Source organism: Lonchura striata, chromosome 1 (assembly GCF_046129695.1).
Source record: "Lonchura striata isolate bLonStr1 chromosome 1, bLonStr1.mat, whole genome shotgun sequence".
Taxonomy (NCBI): Eukaryota; Metazoa; Chordata; class Aves; order Passeriformes; family Estrildidae; genus Lonchura; species Lonchura striata.
The window spans coordinates 87,322,273-87,343,127 of NC_134603.1; the positions used below are offsets into that span (position 1 = coordinate 87,322,273).

At 39.5% G+C, this 20,855-nt stretch overlaps 1 protein-coding gene across 3 annotated transcripts in view; it reads right to left on the reverse strand.

Annotated features, from left to right (window-relative positions):
* Positions 1–15,049: 15,049 nt before the first annotated feature.
* The window catches only part of CDKAL1 (CDKAL1 threonylcarbamoyladenosine tRNA methylthiotransferase), a 375,244-nt gene continuing 369,438 nt past the window's right edge, over positions 15,050–20,855 (reverse strand). For all 3 annotated transcript variants that reach the window (XM_021553407.2, XM_021553406.2, XM_021553405.2), the window contains one exon: positions 15,050–17,863. In XM_021553407.2, coding sequence (XP_021409082.1) covers positions 17,657–17,863 — 207 coding nt within the window. In that variant the 3' untranslated portion in view covers positions 15,050–17,656. The remainder of the gene's footprint in view (positions 17,864–20,855) is intronic.

Consider the following 20,855-nt stretch of genomic DNA (forward strand, 5'->3'; position numbering starts at 1 on the left):
TTGCCACTGGAATGCATCAGAGCCAAAGGAGTTCTGTGGCTCTGGGGCTGAACACCATTGTCTGGGTCCAGTGCCCACAGGGATCAAAGAGGCATAAGTGGGGAGAATATAGTGTAATAAAAGGGCAGAGACAATGGCACCTGGAGGGCCCACAAAGGAAAGCGGGTCTATAACCCTGTTATGGACAGAATGAATACACAGCTGCAGAGGAGAGGTGTGGGAGGTAGCCAAAGGAAGGAAGGAGGATGGCGCCATCAATCTGATCACAGATTCAGTGTATATTGCAAATGTGGCCAAACAATTAGAGGAATCACTTTTAAAACATACGGACAATGAAGTTTTAACCTGTGCTCACCTGCTCCTGTGAGAAATTTGCAGAATCACACACAGGGGACCTGGTCCAAGGGGCCAGTGTCTAAAAGACTGTCAGCAACAATAAAAATGCTTTACTTGTATAATGCAAATGTTGTCCCATTCCTGTAAAATGCTCCTAATGTAAACTTACCTTAACCCTCCTGTTTAAAACTCTGTCCCACACTCCTTTTCTGCTACAGACATACCAACACCCAGGACAGTGTCCTATAGGACGAACGCTGCACTAAAAGCAAATCTGCATCTCTTACCAACTCAGCACTAACACTTCCCTTGCCAGTGTTCCTTGCATACAACCAACTAAACCAGAGTGCTCCTCAAAGTGTTTTTCTCTTTCCATGGTTTAGTGGCACAGGAGTGCCAGTCCAAAGGGACACCATCACAGCCCTGTTCATGTCACACTTGAAACAACATTGCTCTGTCACAGGCCATGTCCCTGCTTACCTCCACTGTTCCTTGGCTTTGCACGGCAAGGTGGCCAGGCCATGTGCTGACAGAAGGAAGGCAGGCCCTGTCACATCTCTCTGCCTTCAGAGACATCCCTGGTTCTGGGTTTTTGCCAGCTCCACCATACATGTTCCACCCAAGTAGCTCCATGCCTGGAGACCTGGTTTGGAGGGCCCTGCAGGCACTCTGCACACTGGGAGTTCATTAATGCTGTGATTAATCTGGATGCCAAGCACATGGTAAGTCAGTCACATAATAGGAAACTGAATTCTTGTTTCTCTGCCTTAAGAAATGAGGCTTCCAGCAATTTCTCCTCCTCAGATATGCTGTTCCTGTTTTACAAAGTCCCCCGCCCCATGCTTATTTCAGCATGATCCCAGAAAACAGAAAGGGGAAAGCAGCTGCTTCTGTGAGTAAATGGTTTGGATGCCAAATATGGAGGTTGCACAAAATTTTATTCACCTCTTGGTGAAAAAAAAAAAAAGGAGAGAAGTGGAAAAAGGGTCTGAGAACAGAAAGTTTTTATCTCCTAGAAGAGTTACCTCTTGATAAACTTGGATCCACACTACTCTTGGGTAGAGCACAAGCATTGTGCTTTCTGCAGTTATCTGCACCTTGGCTCATGTATCCCCAGCAGCCAAAACCCCATACCCCCAAGTTCTCCTGCTACCTCCTGCAGTAAAATGGCATCAAATGACACCTGGTTATGCCCAAAGTCCAACTTCTGCCATGAGGATGAGGCAGAAAGGCCAAAGGCATTGTGCTTATTTAGGACAAGAGATCTTTCTTTGGATTGCCTTGCATTTTTGCTGGGGTGTGAAACAGAAATCTGTCTGTGCTCTGCTTCCTGCTGTTAGGAGGCTGCTCAATAATTCAGTTATCTCTCTCCAAAGGAAGCTCTGCTGGCTTGCTGCTTGCTCAAGCCAGTTTCGGCTGCTCAGCAATGAAGTCTGAAGTGCCACACACTTCCAGGGGCCCCTTTGGCACCAGCTCTTTTGTATTCCAGTGGCCAGAAGCAGCTCCTTAACTCTTTGACAGCCAATGCTCATTGTCATTTTTATGTAATTAAACAGTGCTGCTCATTCTCCTCAGTAGATTATCACAGCAAATTGATGGTTATTTGAAGGAACTGCCACAATAGGAGACAAAACACTGGCAACAGATAAAACAAAAGGATGCACACAAAGCTCTTTAATTAAACTCCATGAAGGGATATGAATTCTAGCAGAGATTTTAGTTACCCTGCTGAGTCTCCTACTGATTAGCTACAATGCATCTGCTGGCTTTCCTAGTATCCATCTGTACTGTTAAAGAGAAATTTATTCTGGCTAGGGAAGATGACCTCAAAGATGTCAGTTGTGGATAGTCTAATAGTTTATTTATGTTGACAAAGTGGTTCTGAGCTCTCCTTGATGCACTGAAGTGAAGAACCATCCTCTTTACATATAATGATGTGCTTAATAGTTGTGCACACACACGCACACACACACACACACACACACACACACACACACAATAATGCCTACACACAAATAACACTGAAAGGCTAACAAGAAGGCCAAAAGAGGTTGGAAAATTGTGACGGAAAGGATGTTTCTCCAAATTGCTAAAATTTCTTACCACCACAATTACTTTTTCTTCTGGCATGCATCATCTGTTTCCCCCTCATCCTGCCCCACCTCCTTCCCTCCAGCATCCAGGTGCAGAAACTACAGTGAAGGCTAATGGATGGGACAAGGAAAAAAAGTCATAGGATATATACTGTAAGGCATATTAATAACAAGTTAGGCTGTTACTTTGAAGTCTGGCTTTCTTTCAAAAACTTTAAAATAAAAAGAAAAAAGAGAGAAAGAATAAGAATTGAAAACAGATATGTCATGGAGCGTTTGTAAGAAGCAGTGCCACAAAACCCTTTGGGGCTTTTCACTTAGGTCATAAGGGATCTGGTTCAAATCGTATTGGTCCTTAATCCACAGGTAATTGACAGCACAGCTCTCAGTGACTCAGTGTGGAACAGAGCTGCAGTGTTCATTACTACTGCAAACCTTTAATCAGAATATTTTTAGTCCCATGCACCCTTTTGGCTCTCCAGAGTCTATTGAGACAATAGACAATTTGCACATGTATCATAATTAATTACCTGCTGGCATAATAAAAGTCGTTACCATCCAGTGTCCACTTCAGAGGAAAGCATTTGATGGAACAAGGCCAGACTATAAGATGCACACACACCGCCTCGAAACACTCATGAGAAACGGTTGTTCCCTGTGCTAAACCTGGTGCAGGGATTTTTCCCTCAGAGCTCCAGGAACCTGGGTAGATGAAAGAACTCTTTCTCATCCCTTACGGAGCTCTGAAAATATCCCAATTCTGCCTAATTTATACAACCCAGTCCTCAGGGTCCTCCTCAGTTGCCAATACCCTACTGTGAAGGCTCCATTAAATCTTTTATTTATTTGTCCATATAGGCCACTGAAGAATGTCACAAGGTATTTCCCTTTCTAAAGTAGGTTTAGCTAAACATGAATGAGGCCCTAACATTATTCTGGATAAGGGTGTGTACTCGTATTTTTGCCAGACTACTGACAGGTTGCAGGGAGTACATATACCCAAGCTTGACTTCTGACCACCTTATGTGCAAGTAGGTGCAGATTTGTTACAGTCATGACTTGGCAGTATTTTATGCTCATTCTTTGTAATGTCACATGCAAATGAACACAAAGTTCAAAACAATGGGGGGAAAAGTATCACACCAATTCTTCCTGCATAGGCTCAAGCTCTGCTGCTACACTGAACAAGCTGAAGTCTAAGGCCAGATTTTTCTTTTAAAATTATAATTAAATAGTAATTAAAACATTTCAGCCCCATTCTGGCAGCGAGATTTCATGCTAGCACTGAGTTATCAGTACTACTGATAACTCAGACAAAAGCTGTACACCTTACAAAACCCTCTTTAGTTTAATCATCTCCAGGGGTATCTGTCCTGAACTATGTCCAGAAACAGCTGAACAAGAGACTCTAGCCAATTTCAAGTACCACTAGAAAGGACCAATACCTTCCTATTATGAAAACACAAGTCAAGAGGATCTACTTTTGTTGTGGTTTTTTTTTTTGTTGTTTTTTTTTTTTTTTTAACTAATCACATGCAATTCTTATTACAAACTAAGTCGGTTTTCCATTTGACTCAGTCTGGGTAGAAAATACATTCCTCAGCTCTAAAACTGGTAGCACTCTACTGACTCAAAACTTAGCAAATCTGTTCAGCTATTCTGCACAGACAATAATCCTACCGTACCCCCAAGTACCCCAAGAGCATTCAATGTACACTTGTAAGGCCTTGTTCCTTTGCAACTTCTGTCTCCAACTTCTTATCCTCTAAGTTACTGAATTCTTGGCATCTCCTGCTTCCTTAGGTTATAGAAGTCCAATGTCTGAAGAAGGGAGTTTGGCAATATTACTTAAATATCTGGAAGCCAGAGTGATGACTGGTTACTTGTATTTATTAAGTGTTCCTGTGTAGCATCCAAAGTCTGTTGACACCCAGCAGTACTGCATTCTGCAAAATGCTTTAAAAGCAAGCAGAAATTAAGTTTCTGTTGCTGGCAGCTAATTATTTTAAAGTTGGAAAATGATAAGCTAAGTAGTACATCTCCAGGTCACAGCAACCTTTTATAACATCATAATCTAAAAGCGTAATTTTCTCACATCAAGCAGTTTGAGGAAGATGAATCTGCTTCTCTATTTCCAGTGTTATGAAACCATGGTAAAGAAACACACCAATAGAAGTACAGAGCCCAAAAACACACTTGCAGTCTGGAACATGTGAGGTACTTGATAAAAGCATTTGAGGACTTAGGCATAATGTAAGCAATATACTTCCTAATATAACATTAAAAACAAAGTTATATTGCTGAAAGAGATAATGCTGCAGATGATGTCCATGACCAGTGGCCCTGGCCTTCCTACTGGACAGATCTCTTACTGCTCTTGAGTATTGTAAAATCACTGAGCTGTGAAGGACAGTGATTGACCCTGGGATGTCAGAATCTGTGGGATACTATTAAAAAATACATTACATTTTGCAAATTCTGAAAAATGGGATTGCAGTGTATTAGCCCAAGAGGATTTTCAGTACTGCACTGCAATGGGGTTTGAAGAAAGGGTCAACCCTGTTGTTCTACATATCTTTCCAAGAGTGATAAGAAGGGCAAAACCAGTTCAGAAATTCTATGACGTGGTTAGTTTCTTCCAGCTATAGCACATCAATCCTGTGTATTTTAGCTAGGTGAAAGAATGTCTGAAGAAAAGCACTTTTGGGAGGCTTGTTCAGTAAATTGTTTTTCCATGTCTTTCTGAACAAGAGTTCGTGGTACTTCGCAAAGTTGGCATGGAACTCCCCAGGTACACCAATAGATTCAGTATGTACAGCTACAAGAGCTATGGAAAGCTTTTTTTCTATAGGAATTTGAGTACCTGAGGCAACAACACTCCTCTACTTTGGAAACTAAGCAGGCAGTTTTGTCAGTGTTTACTCCTAGGGGAAAGTAATGTGATCATCATAAGGCTGTGAGTTACATCAGTTATAAAGATACTGCTTTGAATTAACAGAAAAGTGACTAGGAAAATTCTTCCTCCTGGAAATCTAGTTCCCAGCTGATTATTTATGTGTTGATATTCATTCTTTCCAAGTAAAAAAAGAAATAAGCTCTTCTTATTAGCCAAGTGAATCAACATAATTGGAATGACAATCATTCTCTTATATCAATTATTGTTCCTCTTCCTCCAAGCCATTAAGAAAAGGCCAGAAAACTCACCTTAGAAAAAAGAAAATCTGTTTGCAGTGACCTTATAAATTAAAACTGCAGGAGTGATAAAATTATAGGGAGAGAAGGATTTAGTCTTTCACTCAAAACACACATTGGAAAGAATTCTATACTCCAATGCATATCTGTAAAGAAGAATTATGAAAACATGCCCTTTCTGATGAGCGAAAGAAATAATAGATCAGCAGATATATCTGAAAATGTAGATACATTAGGATTTCAAAAAATTTAACTCTGCATACAGTTCTGGGGCTGCCTCTCAACCCCAGGGTTGCAGTCAATGTAGGAATCCTTTAGTGAGATAAGTTCTATTTCCAAATAAGGGAGAAGCAGATTTCAAAACCACTTTTCTGCAGTGGAATTAAAAGAGTTCACTCAGTTGTGTCATTAGGATTGTCTCATTCTGACAAGAATCCCCCACCACAACTATTTTCTATACAGTCTCAGGCTGGGTGCAGACACTGATATGTCACTAGACCTCATCCAACTGTGTTTTACACAGACACCAAACAACCATCATAACAATGCAGTCTGTGAGTGATTTTTCATTGTCTGCAATATAAAAGTCAATAATGGTCCCAGATATTGGCAAAGTGCCATTTCTAGTAGACACAACTGAAGGGGGAAGTCCCACTGCAAAAGATGCAGGACAACAGAAAGAAATATTTCTCCTCCTAAGGCTAAGGGTGGGGGGTGAGCAGTGAAGACTGTCCTTCCAAAGTCTTAGGTGGTTATATGGCATTTTAAGATGCCAAACTTCTTAGCATGGTTTTGCTCCAGTTCTAGCACAGCTAATTATGAAGGACACTACGCAGCAGAAGCCATCTGTGTAATTCAGCACAAATCTGTATTACAAAGTATGTGGTCAGAGCAACAGGCAGCGATGTAAAACACATCAGGAAGACTTTTCATTTTCTATTTGGAACATAAGTAACCTTAGAAGTCTGCCAAAATTCCAGAATCATTGATCTTCTGTGAGGAACTGTTTCAGCCTAATGCAGAACACCAGCAGCAGCAGCCAAAGCAAAGATCACCAGCTCACCAGCACTACTGTGCCTTTTTGTAATATCCAATAGCCTGCTGGCTGCTAGATAAGCCATTATGCCTATGACAACTCCTGCTTTTAAAATGGAAATAAAAATCATCTCTATAGCACTCAAATTAAAAATCCACACGCTCCTCCACAGCTTACCTTCAGCCTCTCCCTAGGCCCAGAGTTCTCCAGAGCTGCAGAGTCCCAACTCCAGAGCCCAACTTCACCCCAGCCCAGCCCTGCGCTGTCCCCCAGCCTGTGCCTCCACACCCTCGTTACACCAGGTCACCCCCAGCACACGCTGAGAGCGTTGGGCATGAGAATGGAGCTGCATTTCTGTAAAAGCTGGAAGGCTTATGGCAGCCTCAGCTTTTTAGGCTGGCTGTGAGGGGAAAATGATACCTTATCTGGCACCAAGCCTACTGGTAGAAAGCAGCTTGACATATTTTGATCCAGCAGAATGAGTAAGTTTACACAAGCTCAGTGCTTTGTGTTTTTACTGTGCCACCAAAACACAGTCAGAGAGTACACAAGTCTTACCATTACTGGCTCCTTATCTTGGAAATCTTCTATGTGTATTTCATCCAAGCCCTTTAAGCACCCACTCAGTGTGTGTGCAATCCTGACCTCCCAGGACCGGTGATATTTGCACACCACAGAAACAATGGAGCCATTTGTCTTGTGAGCAGGCCTGGGCAGGGGAGACAGCTCTCTCCCAAAGCTGGCCCCAAACAGGGCATTTGTTTCAAACGACTGAGTTTCAGAGCCTTTAGAAAAAGATATGGTGCTGCTGCTGCTGCTTAAACCTTATTTTCCTCTTTCTAAACTCACACAACCCTTCCCTCTCAAGCTACTGGCTACAGAATGAACAGGAGAAAGGCAAAAGTATATCAGAATACATATAAAAGCAGAGTATTTACTCTTTAGTGAATGCAAAACAGTCCAGGGGAAAGACTTGCAAAAAATAAGTATTGTTAGAAATAGCAGGATCCCCATTGTACTCCATTAAGAATACTGATCATAAACTGCTTTTTTTCCTGGTGATTGACAATGTAAACATCTAATCCTTTGCTTTCCATATGCTTTAGGAGCACTGGACAGACTGTCAAGCAAAGACCATTTCTGTTCTTGCAAATTTCCATGAAGCTCTCACTACAAGTCATTGTTTTCCTACATGCTCATAAAAAAACAAATTTGCATTTAATATCAATCTGCTGGTGCAAGTACAGTGTTTCCTCCTTTACACTAATTAGGCTATTTAAAGATGTTTTCATCAAATGCATGATAAGAACTTCTGGATTGTACCCCTTGAAATGTTCTGCTGAATTTTTGCTAACATTTGGTAACAAATCTCATGAGAGCCTTTAATGGAAGTTAACATTTTTTTCATGTGTCATACTGCAAGTCTTCAAAGCAGAAGTTTATAACAAACTTTTAATGTGACTTTAAAGCTCCCAGTCCTTTTCTAGATATCTGCTTTATGTTTGCTCACATTGCTGACTGCCCATATTTTGGCTGGCTCTGACCAGATCTAAGCAGAAAGGCAAACTGAAATGACGCAGAACTTACTTCTTCCTCCTTTGAACTTCCTTAACAAATAGAAATTTAGCAGCCTGTACATCAGGAAAGTAAGCAACAAGAGAAAAGAATCCCCAAAACCATAAACAACCAAAACCACCCACTCTCATGCCAGCTGTTTTTTTAAACTGATTTCTATGGTTAACAAAAGAGATAGATTGGGAGCCATGAAAGATGAACCATGTTCTGCCCACATCAACAGCACTTCCTGGAGGCCACCAGCAAATTGAACTCCCATTTAGAAAAAAAAACCAAAAAAACCCAAAAAAAACCAAAAAAAAGAGGAAAGAGAAGAAAAAACAAGTTATATTAGGTATGTACCTCTGTATATCAAAAAGGAGTTACTACCTAAGGGAAAGGACAGGTTGATAGCAACTTTGCATGTCCTTTATGATGCACTAATCCTGAGCTGATCAGAAATGATCACTGCAATAAACGCTATAGTTTAGCAACATCCTGCCTGCTCTATGGGCCGTGACCTTGGCTCAGCAATTCCCAAGCACACCTTACCTTACAGCTTCAGAGCTGTGTGGAGGTCTTCAAACCACAAGTTTATGGCTCTGCTCCACAGTACTTGCCCAATAGTGATGTGTTTTCAGTCACGTATTGCGTGTCAGTGGCATGCCTCTGCAACTTGGGAATGGAAATAAGGTAAGGACCTTTCCACAGCTCTACCAGCAAGAGACACTTCAGCTTGTAAAACTCTCTGGCAGTTCAAGGCAATGTAAATCAGCCCTTGCCTTGCAAAAATGCTCACAGCAACACGAGCCATCCCAAAATGAACCCACCAAAACACTGTTGCAGTCTGCCCGACGCTGTAGCAGATGAGCCTGCCACACTTCCCTTCAGGAAGGCTCATGGCAGCACTGCTGGTCAAGCAAGAGCTGTCCATAGAAGAATGAAGGACAGAAAGGCAGCATACATAGTTTTAAATCTCTTTGGACCACTGTAGTCACATCCTGACACATTGATCCTCTTTTCTGGGAAATTAGTTTCAGCCTATAGAAACTACTGAGACTCAAAATTTGTTTTTGTAAGAGTACCACGGGAGTTATAGCCATTCTATTTTGAAATAAAAATGTTTAATCTGCCAAGAAGTATGAGAAAGAAACATTTAAAAATAAAAAGAGAGAAAAAAGTGAGAAAAATACCATAATTCGACTTTTCATGGATATAGCTGTTAAACTGTATTTTAGTTTAAAACCATACAGCACACCAGAATAATTTATTTTAAATTCCTCCTTTGCTTAGGCCTTTGTACTATTTAAAACTTGTCCCATATTGACAATTCCAAGGTATGGAAAGAACTGTCTATAGCATTCCTCTTCCATAAGGCCAAAACTATGCTTTCTAACCAACTATGAAGTGTCTAAGAAACAGAAGTTTTATGCTTTCTTTGGTCATCACACCAGCTTGGTTTTACTGCCTGAAAGAGGAATAGCATGTCTAGATAACTGAACTCTGACAATTAGAAAATCAGACTAGTTAGTGAACTGTCATTTTTTTAAAGCAAGGAGACCTTGTCAATTCTACCTGTCAAGTGAGTTTGGACAGATTGATAAATATTTCAAGAAAACAGAATAAAACCTGTTTTCTCCACAAAGCAGACTTTCATTCAATTTCTTTGCTCACAAGCACATTATAAGAGAGCACAGCACAAGGCTGTCCATAGGACCAGACTTTACTACCAAAACTATTCCAGGTCTTTTGCTCAAGCTACTGCTGTGAACAAGAATGACTTGAAATTCGGTTTCATGGATTTCCTAACAGATAAGATATTATTTATGAGTTGCCTTAGCATTCCTACATTTGAAGCAGTATGAAGTATGATTGGCAGCAACCCAATTTCATTATTCTTAGATGAGTCAGTAAGTGTGGAAAGAGAAATGAAATGGGCAACCAATCAACACAGAAAAAAAAGTCCGATATTCTGAGGCCAAGAAAGTATTTATATGCTGATGACTCAACTTTTGCAGCAGTGTCTGCAGCAAGAACAGGAAATATACTATTGAACCCTCTTATGACAAGAACTTTGATGTGAAAGGCCAGAATAGCTCATTCTGCCTGCTGTGATTCAGAAAGCTGGAACTGTAATCCTGGATCTTTGCAGAATGCACTCACAACAGCTTCAGAGCTCACTACAGGACATCAGAAATGGGTCCTGCAGGACACATGGTAAGTGAATGGATTTCAAAGACTATGGAAAGGAACACAGATGACAAAGGGCTGGCCTTGGAAGCTGCTGTTTCACATACAATGTGTATATAATATATAAGACTCATCTACCTCTGCAGTGGTAGTTGACTGCTGCCTCACAGCCTGGAAGAGATGAGATCCTCCACCATGGCAGGTAAATTCTTATATTGGAATTTTCTGAATCAGAACCTACAATTTACCCCATCCTTTCATGAGTATTTGTGTTGAGGCTTGAGACAGTGGCTTCTTTACAAATTTAGGAACTGCCTCTTGTGCGCCGATTATAATTTGTTTTTCTTCTTGCACCGCACATGTTGTGGAGGATGTGGTGAAAGCAATGTCTAATACCATCCTGCAGCAGTAATTCTTACAGCAGATATATGCTGGGGCAAGGCTATCAAATCAGCTGTGTATCTGACTTTATTGACACTATAAATTGGTAGAAATCAAGAATTTATCAGTGGATTTAGATTGGTTAACTTCAAGAATTTTTAGTATGCAATACTGGCAAATTGTAGATAGAGACAGTAAATATATTAAATTTGTTGTCAGCTAGGCTTAATTTTCTTGATACCCCTGATAGTACTTCACAAACCAACTGAAAACTTGCAGTTTAAGTTCAAATCTATATAAAAATTAATCCCACCCCTTCTACAAGGGTTGCTGGTTGATGCAGGCTCACAGGGCATGCAAAAGAATGCAAACAAGTCTGATCTTAAAACCAGAAGCATAAGTGAATGACTTTTTTCAGTATTATTTCAGTCAGATAAAATAAAAAAGGTTTGGGAATCCAAATATGTGTTTCCAGAAAAAAAAAGCCAAATAAAACCATATCAAAACAAGCTGTCCCTTCAGAACAGCATAGGGAGGATATATGAAAGTGCAGGAGGTTCTGATTTATTCTAAATATTTTCCTTCTCACAGATCCAAAGCTGCTATCTGCTGTTAGGCTCTGTTTTACTCTTCCGCTGGAGAATGTTATTCAGATTGCCCTTTTCACCTACTAAATCCGAGCAGGACAGAAGCAAAATAATGCTGCTGCAGCATGCCCAAGCTGCTATCCGTCTTTTCTAAATTTCCTTAATATTACCATAATACTTGGAGATTAAGCTGTCCCTTGATTGTGAACATAGCTTTCTCTCTGCCACAGGCTATCTGTACAGCTGACTTGGTAACTTGCTCTCTTGTTTCCTCCTGCAGTCTCATACTAACACTCTACAGGCTATATCACACACAGCCCTTTGTAATCTCTTGTACAGACTTCTTGTAGTTGGTGATTTTTATTGGCTATTATAGCTCATAAAGCCACTAGTGGATATCAGATTTAATATGTTCAGCGGACATCAATGATGTGTTTTATCTCTTGCTCTGAATTACAGCATTTCTAGGGTTTGCAAGTTCAAAACTAATACAGCACAGCAGAAGAGGCCTTTTAATCCTGCTTATTAGAAAATGGGAGTTTCTGACAAAACCCAAAGGCTCTGGCAGACAGACACCACACAGGTGAAGAACAGACACTGCAACACAATGGATTCCAAGCTGTGGTATCTCTGGCAAATGAGCTTCACTGGAGAAGCAGCATTTTTATTTTCAGGGAAGAAGCCACCTTACTCAGACTAATACTTACCCTTCTGAAGAAATGCCATCTTCCACAAAACAAAATGAGGTGCTGATGACTTGGATGAAGCAGTTGGAAGAAAGGCTTAGAGAGAATGTAGGCTCACAGTGGAATGGAGGTACTTAAAACCCAAACAAAAAGCTGAAACTTGCAACCACTAAAAAGTGTGCATTATTTACTGCATGCCACTGGACTGAGCAAGTTTCTTAGCTGGCTGCACTTTACCCATCTCCCCTACCGAGCAGCAAAAAATGTAATGCACTGAGAAGCAGGGTGAGAGGGGACAGAGTTATGATGCCCTCCTCCATGAAACTGTGTGTGCCCAGCTCACAGCCAGAAGCCAGGTGAGCTGGGTGGTGTTTCTCTGGCTGTGGTACCAGTGTGGTGGGACAGACTGCTCCAACACAGCACAGGAACCCAAGTTATGAGCAGTTGGGAAGGGTGTCTGTGCAGCAAAGCCTTCCAAACACCACTGATGTTTTATTTTTCAGATTATATTGTAATGATATCCTAACCACGAGAAGTCAAATTTCCCATCATGTCATGATTTCATCACATTAATTTCTCTCAGATCCCCAACTCTTACTATGTGCCAAACAATCATGGTCCTTTTTTGGTGTGCTTTATCATCTCCAAGCTTCTCCTGTAATCTGTAACCCACTGGCAACTAACATTTGTACACCACTCCCCACAAACACCATTCAGGAAGAGACTGGACACAGTATTTTATGCACACTTAAGCATAACTATCCTGTTTTCACACTCAAAGACAGATGGGACATTTAAAGCACGCCAAATTGTAGGTACAAATCTGCATCACACTCTGGTTACCAACATGGAAATTCACCCCATTACCTACAACCAGCATTAAGGAAACCATGCAGGGCAGATTGTCCTCTACAAAACATCATGTTAAGACCATTTTTTAAGAAGAATGGCTATAATTGCTAAATATTCTCCAGTAAAATATTATTGAAAGGACACTTTCTCCATTCATGGGACATGACTGGACAGCACTAAAGATAATTCATAACCACAAATTCCCAACTGGGAACTCTGGGATATCAGCAGTTGCAGTGACATGATTTTTTTTATGGTATTTGGCTTCTTTAAAATGAAAATAGACTATTCATAATTCATCTCCCATTCACTGAAGAACCTTCATTTAAAGGAAAAAAGCATTCACTTAAAAGTTAAGAGCATGCATGAATCAAATATGGAACTAAAAGACATTTAATGATATTTGCACAAACACTTGCCAGCAATGACTCTGATTTTAATTATGTAGTGGATAACTAAACAAGTCCAGTGGTATTTTGCAGCCAATTCATAACTCTGTGGTCCCTGTCTCCTAGACCAAACGTGTTTTGCAGCTTTTGCACAAATATTTTTCATTTTGCACCCTAGTTTTACAGCCCCTAATTTTTTTCCTCTACTTTTTAATTTCTAAATGCTCTCTGTTTCTAGCTATACAATCAACCATAGTGCACACAAAATATAATGTGGGATATAAAACTGTGAAAATAAAATCTGGGAAAGTTGTAAGCAATTTTTCTAACAAAAAAAAAAAATGTTTGAGAAGACATAAATAAAGATTTTAATAAGCCTCACACAAACAGGCACATGCCTACTCATTCCTCCAAATTGTCAGAGCTCTTGCATAAGACTTCTTTTATATTCGTCTTAGTCCCTGAAGTTACACATGTCTTAAAGTTAAAAAAGATAGACTTGTTAATAACACACAAATGTTCATAGACATAACATCTTTACAGATATCCTCTGTGAGCAGATCAAGCCACTCTCCATATGTATTTAAACATAGTGGAAGGCTGGAATTTTTAAGTTGTCAGATCTGCGCCTGGGTAAGAGGGGCTCTATTTTCACTCTTGGAGCAGGAAGAGATTAGCAGCTTGAAATCACTTTGACAGTTTCAGTTACTCTCCTGCATACTGTAGGGAATTTTAATTCCAACCTGTGAAATTGTAATTGCTTCTCAAGAAGAGCAGGAGGATTCTGGGTAATGGCCACAGCCAAGCTTAGTGTCAAGAGTTGCCAGTTGCTGCCACTTCTGATATTATCTGCTATTATTCAAAAATCACTCCAACCTTCCATATGGGAAGTTGAACCGGGAAGTGAAACTAGATTAACAGTAGCTGTCACATGTTCAGAGATGTGCAAGGAATGATGTCATAGAGGTGAATCTCCTCAAAAGGCACCTTTTCTTCTTTCTCTTGCTTTATAGACAAGATTTACATAAAATCTTCTTCTATGTCATACTCTTTTTCTAAACTACTATTACTAGAAAGCTACAATGAAAAGACTTTAATGACAAAGTCCTCCAGCATACAATGCACAAGTAGAAAACGAAACGTGTGTACTTAATGCTGTTAACAACAGATTTAAGATGTCTTTGCTACTCAGGGTTCTGTAGTTTGCAAGATCCCTCATTGGAAACAGCCAAAGAGAACTCAGAGCTACCACAAACACTTACAAAAAATATTTGAGACTTTCTTGGTATCAAATGGGAATTATATTCTCTTTTTTGCTCTGACAAAAGGTCATTGAATGTAGATTGCTTATTAGCAGACACATTCTCTAGTGATGAGTGTGTTCAGCATGTGTGAAAGTGGGATCAATTGACTATGAGGTAACTTTTCCTGCAATGACCTTGTTAAGCTGGAGTGCAGCAGATTTCTCACCCACCCTGATGGTTTACAAAGAAGGAATACTTGGAAGTAGGTCTCAAACATAATGTTGATGTAAAAATTAAAAATGCCACCTGGCAGGGTACTTAGGGCATTCAAGGAGCCTAACAGGATCAGAATTCACAGATCAGATGTGTTCAGATCTACTTTTCCATGAGGATGATGCACTTGTACAGTTCAACCCACGCCCATTGAGGTTTCCCAAGCTGCACAAGTAGCCTCAGGCAGTCCAAGCTTGGTCCAGGTGAGCTGTTTGACCAGAACTGATTTGCTCAGCTCAGCAGCTTTGGAAGCTTTATTTGTACATAAACAGAACACAGAAACAGAACAATGACAAACACAATGCTGCTTTACAACACGAAGTGTCAAAAACCTCTCTCAAAATCTAAAGGAAAGCAACAAAATACTGATAAACACCACTTCCTACTTATCAGACTAAAGCTCAGTTTAAGAATATACTGCAGGCAATGTCATTTACAAAGTCTTCTTTGGCCTCTTTCAGTATATTGCACTATTTCTAAGAAAATAAGCTGGTCCCATTAAAGTCAACGATGCAGAGAATCTAAATCACAAGCTTCGTAAATCTCTGTAATAGCTGATGCAATGAGTCTGTAATTGCCACGATTAGATAAGCTAGAGTGGCTGACAGAGATAATGCTAGAGACACACAACATATCTGCATAGATTACTCCCATCACATGTGAAAGTTTGGCTCGAATATGATTTTGCCAATCCACAGTTTTCCTGAGAATCTAGCAATCTGTGGTACTTTCCTGAAAATTTCAACTCCCAGAGTCCTGTTGATGCGGTTTTTTGAGAATTTTTCAATTTGTTAAAAAAGTAAATTACTGATTGTTATATATTCCTTGTTGTACAGAAAATCTTGACAAAAAAAGCATGCCAACAAACAGAAGCAAATTATGGGTATGGTTATTTTTCTTTTAAAATTCACAGATTTTGAGTCTTGGCTTATGACTTTCAGTGGTTGCTGTAAGAAATATAAAATCTGAGTGATCACACACCTGATTTCCTGAAGACAGTTACATCTGTTGTTATAATTTACAGGCTGTGCTAAAAGCGTTGTGGTGGAGCTTCCTGGTTAATTGTGTGTAACTATTACAAATCCCCAATTTATAAGGTACAAAGCACTCTTACTGGGGGATTATTCCTCTGCACTGTAGAGATAATGTACTGGTTTTGACTGGGCTAGAGTTAATTTTCTTCACTGCAACTGGTTTGGGGCTATGTTTTGGAGAGCTCGCACAGAGTCAAGGCCTCTTCTGCATTTCTGGGAATGGCTGAGCACCTGCCTGTCAAAGTAATTAATGATTTATTTCCTTGGTTTGCTTTGCTTGTGTGCAGCTTTTGCTTTACCTATTTCAGTGTCTTTACCTCAACCCCTAAGTTTTATCACTTTCACTCTTCTGATTCTTGCCCCCACTGCAGGGGGCTGAGCAAGCATCTCAGCTGCCCACTGGGGTTAAACCACAACAGCCATGTAAGACAGCTCAGCTCCATCTGGATATGACACAAACATTAAGAAAACCCTCAGCAGTGCCTGTGTTATGATTTTAAACAGTCTCTGCAAGTGGAAGATTGGATGAAGATTCAGAAAGGTGACAAGGCATGAGCAATTCTACAATATGATGTGGTCAAGTGATGGAAGACCTGGGCACACAGTCCAATCCCTGGCTCACCAACACGCTTCACAGGATGTGTGGAGAGCCTCTCATGACAAAATGGTTTGAATAAAGTAATTAGGAATTTCCATTGTGTAAAATGCAACTGCCCCAACTAACAGAGTAATAATTGTTTTACTGAACCAACACAAAACTAAGACATTCCCAGGTAGTTCTCTAAGCATTGTATAAAATCTACAGACTGTATTAAATCCATCTTTTAACAGAACTCTATCGCCCAAACAACATTTTCCTAATCAATTAAACACCTTCAGAACTATTTCTATGTAAAAAAATATTTCTTCTTATATTAATAAAGACTAATAACTTGTTGAGAAGTTGAGAGATGCAAGATGGCAGGCAAAAATTCTTTCAGACATGACAGCAAAATAAATAGCAACAAATAACAAACTTTAATGGCCTTGCAGCGTTCATTCTAATGTAAAAAGACAGATATCAAATGATCACAGTGCGTCAAGCACAATCTTTAGGAAAGCTTTAAATAATCTACTCATAAAAGATGACCAATATCACTCAATGGAAAGATTCCTTACAAACTTATTTCTATTTCTGCTCCTTGTTTTTCTCATGTGGAATGTGCTTGGAGAATTGTTTACCTGGGGTGATTGCTTGATTGGATTCTGGTGAGATTGTATGAACCTGATGGCAAATCAGATCCATCTGTGTCTGGACTCTTGCGAACAGGGTCATGAGTTGTGAGTTAGATTTGGTAGTTAGAGAAAGTAGTATGTAGTTTTAGTATCTTCCTTTATATTAATGTATTACAGCATAGTTATATAAAGAAATCATTCAGCCTTCTGAACTGAGTCAGACATCATCATTTCTTCCCAATCGGGTTTGCCTGCATTTACAATAAGTATGTAATGCAAACATTGCATCATTTTAGGAAAAAAAGAAAAGGAAAGATGCAACAAACTACCAACCAAGGATCTACCAATGTTCTACCAACCAAGGATCTCAGGTTTTGACAAGATAGGCCTTCCCACAGCTTATTAACCTTCTCTGCTTTGAATGACAGAAAAGGCATAGAGTGAGTACCAATTATTGCCCAATTTATATTAGCTTGTTTTTTCCTAATAAAAAAAAAAGAAAGAAAGAAAGGAAAAAAAGATTTGTTGGTAAAAATGATTCCTTTGAAGACTTTGAACAGCAGTTTTATTGTTTTAATAAAAGCCCCATTCAGTTCACAGTTCTGTTTTCATTCCTCCATAGTAAAACATAACAAGAACTGCCAGCAGAGCCAGGCTGACAGACAGGATCTTCACTCCACCTCCCTCTTGTTGCCATGGCAGCTGCAAAGCCATCCAGGAGCTGAGCCGTGTTTTCACTGGGATCTCAACAGAAGGCTGTGCTTTCCAGTTTGTGCCGTTCTGCACTGAACGTCTGAACTCCTGTGAAGAAATGCACACATTAGGATTAAAACTGTGTTCTGTCTTTCTGATTTTGCATACCAAATACACTCTCCTCTTTATACTGCGGTGAAATTAATGTCCTTTTCACAACCAACAATTCAACCTGCACTGTATCATCCTCAGGTCATCAGTTTTTCATACAGGAATCTTATAAATGCCATACAAAATCAGCATTTCTAATGAAATTAACTGCCAAATCAATGCAGCTGTTAGCAACAGAAACAAATCTCCAGACCTCACTGCCATCAGAGACAGTCATTTGATGGTTATTTTTTAATTTGTTTTGTTGCTATCTCACTACTTTCCGATTTTTGGCTTCTCCAAAAGAAATGTCTAACCAGTGATAAAGGGGACCACAACACTCAATCCTTTGCACAGCAGGGATCTTCTAAAGTCAATCATCGACTCCTGGTGTGCCAGCTCAGTGGTGCTTGAAAATCCTCCCAAAGGGCTTTTCCTTTCCCCTGACCCTCAGGAGGCAGCTGTGCTAAAACACTCACCTTCTCATTCAGTATATTGAATCCAGTTCCCTGCTGTGCCTGCCATTACCATTCCCAACCTGACTGCAAGCACCAAGATCCCCAAGAAAATGATGTCTTTTAACTGCAGCACAAGTTACAGATGTTGCATCACTATTTTAGCAGAAAATCCAAGTGAAAATAATAAAAGGCTCTTTTCTCTTGCACCCTTATTCAGTTCAGTATTGCAGATACTCCAAAGAAAAAACATTCATTGAAACTCTGATAACATTGCAAGAGATTTAAGTGGTAAAGGTGTAATTAAACAAAGGTGTAATGATGCTGCATCACCAGATGCACTATTTCTGTTGATCATATCTGTTTTCCTCCTCTGTATTTGAATAATCTTCTAGGAATTCAATTGAGTTCAGATGGATTTTTAATTGGTTTGAAATTTTCCAGTTAAAAAAAGGTTTTTGATAAAACCATTTTATTTTTTTTTCCCTTTCACATTTTGTATAAAATAAATCAGGGACCCAGAAAGTACCTATCTGGACAATCTTGTGTTTCCAAGAAGCTGAATCAGGGCCACATGGAAATACAGACCAGATGCCCTCTCTGTCTTTTACCAAACATATTTCTGGGCAAACTCAAAGAAATATCAAAGCTCCAAGAAAGGTGCCTGCCCATGAAAGTGTGACAGCACAATTCAAACCTTCTGTAACTGCCTCCTGTTTTCCATTTCAGCAATCAGCTCCATTAGAGTAATTGTGGAAGGAAAATAATGATTACTACTGGTTAGGTAAGTAAGCATCAAAGGGGCAAATGATAGTCTAGAGTAAGTGCTATTCTAACAACTGAGTTATTGCTGACTTAGATCTCAATTCACACAGGCAAAGGGTTACTGATCAAGTGAACTATGAAATGAGGATGACTTCTCACACATAAGCACCTAGAAGAATGTCAGCTGGGTAAACAGTGGAAAGGAAATAGGCAAGCACACTGGTTGTAATTCTCCAGTGTGAGGCACAGTAACAGCACCACTGCAGAACTTCAGTCTATATTGTGCAGAACATGATAACTTAATCAAAAACTATTGTTAAGCTATTAATTTAGCTTAATCATTTTCTAAGGCATCTGAAATTTTAGCACTTGGCCACAGCTATTTTGTCCTCCCAAATCAAAGCTGATTAACCTTTGCCTGAAGATTAAACTGAAAAATGTACAGTATTAAGGATTTTTTACAAATTAGTCAAAATTCTTTGGCAATTTATTCTTTTGAGACATTTATAAAGCATTTCTTTTCTTTGCAGGTCTCACAGATCTCTAATGTAAGGTGCTTAATTTATGGTAATGACCTGTTTTTATATGTATTGTTGGTACATTAATACTAAGGCTAAAGTGATTTAAAGGAATGGATAAGGCTGTAAAAATATCAGTACAACTAAAGTCTTATTTCTTCTGAGATTTATTTTTCACTGAATCGTGACTTAAAATTTGGCTGACTACAATCAGCCTATTGACTCCTAATTAAATATTTCTACACTGCATGATAAAATCATAGTCATTTACTCATACAAGATTAGATGCTATCCCTTGGCAAACAGATAAAAAGGGCCAGTACCTCATAAATAATGTTGGACCTTCTCCTCAGTGCTCGTCTTCATGCTCAGCATTAGTTCCTACCTACATGTCTCAGGAAGACTAGGGACAGCCAGCAAAATGCCCCAAACACAAATTGTAAGTTGTAAAATGTTTTGAGAGACTTCTTTTAAGTTTTCCCCTGCACTAACAGTTAAGCACATCAGTGTTTCATGCATCCAATCATGTTTCTGTAACACAGTTTACAGTAGTGGTTTCACTGGCATTTCATTTATGTTATACAGTTTTTCTGTTTTCCAACATAAAACTAAAGAGTCTCATCTTGCTGGTATAATTTTGATCATTCTTATACTGCTTTTTTGTGTTACCATACAGTTTTCTTACACCTCTACTATAACATGCACTGCATATGCATTAGGTAGTGCTGCATACTGCTGATAGGACAGAATGACACAAGAAATTTTAACAAGGTTTACGAAGTTCCAGTGGTGGTGAATGCTGCTGGGGAGCTGTACCAGTGGCGTTTCATCTAAGTCAGCCTGCACAGCTGTGAAATCTGTCTTTTCCTTACTTCAAATACTTCATCGTATTTCCAATAAATGAGATGATCATACAGATACAGTAAACCGATTTTTTGTTTTCTTTTGGTAGAAAGACAAAAATATCTCAATTTGCAAACTGAAGTGACCCTTTTCTTAAAGACATCACAGCCTACCTCTTAAACATGCTGTGTTTCTGTTTGATAATGTACACCTCTTCAGGTGATCCTGCCAAAGCTTACCTTTCAAGTAAAGAGTGTATTCATCTGATTCATGTTTTCTAAGCACTGTTCTCTGGTTTGGCCCAAAATTCTGCCTGACACATGAGTAATACCACAGGTTTCCATGAAAATTTCCCTCATTATCATCACA